Raw genomic sequence first — 5,238 nt, 5'->3', positions numbered from 1 at the left:
GTGTCTGTGTGTGTGTTAGTGTGTGTGTCTGTGTGTGTGTGTTAGTGTGTGTGTCTGTGTGTGTTAGTGTGTGTGTATGTGTCTGTGTGTGTGTGTGTGTGTCTGTGTGTGTGTGTCTGTGTGTATGTGGTGTGTGTCCATAGGGTGAATTTGCATTTGCAACTACATTCTATTTTGTTCAAATAGCACACAATCTGTAGGCAATCAGTCCATGTGACATTTTATCAATTCCTACTTTGGAAGATGAACCAGTCTGACTCAAGATTGGAATACAGACAGAGTCTAACCTCACACCTTTAATGCATTGCCTGTGCTGAAATGTCACCATTTTTTATAAAACCTTAAGTTATCTTGTGAATGTGACTTGAAAGAAGTTCTGGGATTTGCATATTAATAAATCAAAACCCTCAACCCATTCTAAAAGATGAAAGACTTAACAGCAATCTAGGTTTGTTCAATACATTGCATCAGTTGTATGACACTCTGAAAGCTAGCGCTTCTAAATAAACCTGTTGGTCGATAACCTGGTATTGTGTGATTTTCAACTTTGTCTATCTAGAAGGATAAGGGCAGTGGATACATGGGAACATCACCCCTTGCAAGTTCGCTCCAAACCACTCACCATCCTGTCTTCACTGTTGCTGGGTCAAAATCCTAGAATTCCCTCCCCAAAGGAATTATGGTCAACCTACAGCACATGGATTGTGGTGGTTGAAGAAAGCAGCTCACCCCCATCTTCTCAAGGGGCAACTAGGGACGGGTAATAAATTTGGGCTTAGCCAGTGAAAATCACTTTCTCAAAAACAAATGAACTCCTGAGTTCTATACTGTCCCCTCCCTGAGCCTGGCCTCCACTGTTCCACCTCCTCCTCCAGGAACGTGTTTCTAAAACCCCACCGTTTTGATCCCTTGTCTGAGTATGTTCCTTTGCAGTAAATCACAAAATGTTCCTATTTAGAAGTTGCTCAACAGGTACACTTGTTGATTGCCTCCAGCTTTGTAAGATGAGATAGACAAATTCCTTTGTGTGTTATTGACAAGAGCTTTGCACTTCTGTTTGGCAGACTGTGATCATATAATCCAACACTCTGGAATTTTAGTTGACAATCTGCAGTTATTATGCAGGCCCAGGCAAATCCTTCAGAAAACTGTCTCCAGGCCCCGAACACTTGGGGAAATTATACTTCCTGAAAGCTTGAGTACAGAACATTGAAAAAGCAATTGGATAAATGAAATCCCACACTCCAGCTAATACAAAGCCACAAACCGTGGATGCTGGAAATTGGAAGTAAAAGCAGACATTACCGTTTGGCAGCCTCTGTGGAGAAAAAATCAGAGCTAACTTCTGTCAGAAAGGACTTGAAATGTTCACATTGTTTTTCTCTCTCACCCACGATATTGCCAGACCTGTCGAGATTCTCCAGCAATTGCTCACTCCCCTGTTAGAGCAGTGGGCTGTCTGTCAGTTTAAACAGTGCCTGACCATTTATCAGAATCCTGGTCTACAAAGCTATCTCGCCTCAGCACTAATCCTGAAAGGTAGCCTTGAGAAGGGAATGGGACAAGCATGATGATGACAAGTGTGCCCCTTAGTCAATGTCAAAAGCACAACTTTGATCAGAGGTTCAGAAGAGATTTACCAGGAAGTTGCTGGGAATGGAGGGTTTGACAGATAGGGAGAGGCTGGATAAGATGGGACTTTTTCCCCTGGACCATAGGAGGTTGAGGGGTGACCTTACAGAGGTTTATAAAATCATGAAGGGCATGGATTAGGTGAATGAGAAGGCTCTTTTCCCTAGGGTCGGTGGGGTATTTCAATATTAGGGTCGGATATGTTTAAGGTGGGAGGAGAAAGGTTTAAAAAAGACACGAGGGGCAACATTTTTACACAGAGAGTCCCCAGTTGCCCCTTGAGAAGGTGGGGGTGAGCTGTCTTCTTCAACCACCACAGTCCATGTGCTGTAGGTTGACCATAATTCCTTTGGGGAGGGAATTCCAGGATCATAACCCGGTGACAGTGAAGGAGCGGCGATATAGTTCCACGTCAGGATGGTGAGTGGCACGGAGGGGACCTTGCAGGGATGGTGTACCCTGCATCCTTTAACAAAAGGTTGAATCTTGTATGCTGGTTGATGTGGAAGTATTGGTGATGACTCACCCTGCTCTTGATGAAATGGTGCCCAAAGAACTGTGTATTTTCTTTGCACCTTCATGGGCTCTCTGCTGGGATTTCAAATCAAGGTTCAAATCGCAAGGGACGCATCTGGTGTTGAAGAGCCCATTGAGTGAGGCAATGATGTGTTATCTCATTGACACGACCTTGCCTCCTGTCCCCCTACATGAAACAATTTCACAAGAGGGAGAGAGGAGGACGCAAAGATCCCAGTCAGCTTCTCAAACTTGTCAGATCAATCAGTTCTCATCCTGTGAGTGTTTCTGCCTCTTGACTTCATATCCCAGCCTTGGAACCATGTCCCTTCATCCCCTCACTCAACAGGAACCTCTCAGTCTGCTCATTTGAACCAACCACAGCCATTTTGTTTGATTTGAGGTGCGGGAGGATATGTGAGTGGGGAGGGAGAGAGAGAGAGAGGTGAAATAGCTGTGTGGAGGGGGTCTGTGGCATGACTTCCCATCACTTGTACCATTCTCCCACCTCAATTGACAGGGACATCATGTGTGGACAACTGAGCTGCACTGGTGGGAACAAGCAGCCAAGTTATATCACTGGCTCAATCAGAATCGGAAGCACGGTTTGCCAAGTGGTACTGGATCCAGTCAGCTTGGTGCAAAACGGAACAAAGTGCGGAGATAACAAGGTAATGGGAATGAATGGACTCATTGACTAAGACAGGGAAAGCCCTTGGAATATGTCAGATCTGTCCTAATTGGTCTACACCTGAACTCTTCCTGGTGGGACAGACATTGTGTTGACATTTTTGGCATCACTTTAATTCATTTGTTCAGTCATAGAATCCCTACAGTCTGGAAGCAGGCTGTTCAGTCCATCAAGCCCACACTTACCCTCCGAAGAGCCTCCAACCCAGATCTACCCCCTCTCCATCCCCTCCCTGTTACCCTGCATTTCCCATGGCCATTCCACCTAACCTGCACATCTTTTGATTGTGGGAGGAAACCGGAGCACCCGAAGGAAACCCATGCAGACACGGGGAGAACGTGCAAACTCCACACAGACAGTCGCCCGAAGCTGGAACTGAACCCAGGTCCCTGGCATAGTGAAGCAGCAGTGCTAACCACTGAGCCACTTGCCACCCATTCATGGCATGTTAGCGTCACTGAGTAGGCCAGCAGTTATTGCCCATCCCGAAATGTTTAAGAATCAACCACATTGCCATGGGTCTGGAATCACTCACAGGCCAGCCTGGGTAAGGAGGGCAGATTTCCTTCCCTGAAAGACATTGGTGAACTGGATTGTTTAGTCTGACAATCGACAGCAATTACGTTGTTTCATCTTCCAGAATCCATGTTCCAGCTTTTTATTGAAGTTGAAAGTCACTACCTGCTGTTGTGGGTTTTGAACTCCTCTCCTCAGGGCATTCACAAGGGGTTCTGCATAGTTAGTCCAGTGACGTGACCACAAAGCGACAGCCTCCTCTGTTTGGTTGTTCCATCAACATGTGGTGCTGGTTCAGCCTCGTGGAGCTTTCTGGATCCTCCCAGCAGGCTGTGCCACAATAATTTCTGCCCAGCTTCCCTTCGAAATCTCCCCTCAGTGTCCTGAAGCTTCTGAGTGCCAGAGTGATCAGGAACTCGCCATGGAAATCCCCTCTCTTGAAAATCTATCCGTGAGGTCACTTCCTCCGCAGCTCCACTGGACTGTGGTGGGCTGCCTGAACTTCTGTGCTATCTCTCCATCCTTCCTTGTCCTCTCTCAGCAAGACAGGCTATCGGGGAAAGTGTTGCCAATCCAGTTACATCACTGAGGGACATCAGGTTGGTGGCTGTTCACCGATAAACCTCAAAGCAAATCAGTGATTGCTTTTTCCACTTTGTGATTCGAGTTTTGCAAATGGGACTTGCCAGTCTGAATGAGGTTTGTTTTTTTCTCTCTCTCTCCCTCTCCTTCTCTGACCTGCTTGACATCCAGAAATCTATCTCCACGTGATGAGTTCCTCTGACCATGTGAACTTCAGTAATGAATATATCCTCAGCCTTTCTGCCCTCTCCACAGATGTGTGTCAACTCCAGGTGTACCAAGGTGCCACTTGTCGATGAGTGTTCCAGGAAGTGCCCAGCAGACGGGGTAAGGCAACTGGCTCACGTGCCCGTTTGCTTCGATGTTCTGCCAATCCCAAGGCTGATCTGTGGTGAAACGGAAGCTGTTCCCCCCCCCCCCCCCCCCCCCCCCCCCCCCCCCCCCCCCCCGCGAAACCCTCCCCAAGTCTCGAATTGACTGTGCCACCACTCCCCGCTCAGGGACGGGGTACTCTGCCTCCAGCCACCTGCTGACTGAGTTTGGCTTGACCAGTCCTTGAGAAGAATAGATTTAAGGATGTGACAGTCAGAGAGTGCAGACATTGAGTCAGAGAGTCTTCCGACATGGAAATTGACCCTTGGATGCAACTCCTCCATGCCGACCAAATATCCTCACTTAATCTCGTCCCATTTGCCAGCATTTGGCCCATATCCCGCTAAACCCTTCCTATTCATTTACACATCCAGATGCCTTTTAAATGTTGGAATTGAACCAGCCTCCACCACTTCCTCTGGCAGCTCATTCCATATACCCCCTGAGTGAAAAATTGCCTCTTTGATCCCTTTTAAATCTTTCCCCTCTCACACTAAACCTATGTCCTCCAGTTCTGGACTCCCCTAGCCTGGGAAAAGACCTTGTTTATTTACCCTCTCCCCGCATGACTTTATAAACATCTATAAGGTCACCTGTCAGTCTCCAAAGCTCCAGGGAAAACAGCCCCAGAATATCCAGGCAGATCAGGACAGGACTTACACACTTACTGTTGAAAAATGTGGTGCTGGAAAAACACAGCAGGCCAGGCAGCATCCGAGGAGCAAGAGAATCGACGTTTCAGGCATAAGCCCTTCTTCAGGAATGAGGCTGGTGTGCCAAGTGGGCTGAGATGAAGGGTAAGGGGGAGGGGTATTGGGAATGCGATAGTTGGAAGGAGGTGAGAGTAAGGGTGATAGGCCGGAGAGGGGGTGGGGGTGGGGAGGTCGGGAAGAAGATTGCAGGTCAAGAGGGCAGTGCTGAATCCGGGG

The 5,238-nt window shown here is 47.7% G+C and overlaps 1 protein-coding gene across 3 annotated transcripts in view; it reads left to right on the top strand.

Moving 5' to 3' along the window:
• LOC122543039 (zinc metalloproteinase-disintegrin-like crotastatin) overlaps positions 1–5,238 on the top strand; it is a 96,542-nt gene that overhangs the window by 80,043 nt on the left and 11,261 nt on the right. For all 3 annotated transcript variants that reach the window (XM_043681231.1, XM_043681230.1, XM_043681229.1), the window contains 2 exons: positions 2,669–2,819; positions 4,193–4,264. In XM_043681231.1, the coding sequence (XP_043537166.1) occupies positions 2,669–2,819; positions 4,193–4,264 (223 nt within the window). The remainder of the gene's footprint in view (positions 1–2,668; positions 2,820–4,192; positions 4,265–5,238) is intronic.

Source organism: Chiloscyllium plagiosum, chromosome 42 (genome assembly GCF_004010195.1).
Source record: "Chiloscyllium plagiosum isolate BGI_BamShark_2017 chromosome 42, ASM401019v2, whole genome shotgun sequence".
Lineage (NCBI taxonomy): Eukaryota > Metazoa > Chordata > Chondrichthyes > Orectolobiformes > Hemiscylliidae > Chiloscyllium > Chiloscyllium plagiosum.
This window is presented reverse-complemented; position numbering and strand designations above follow the sequence as displayed.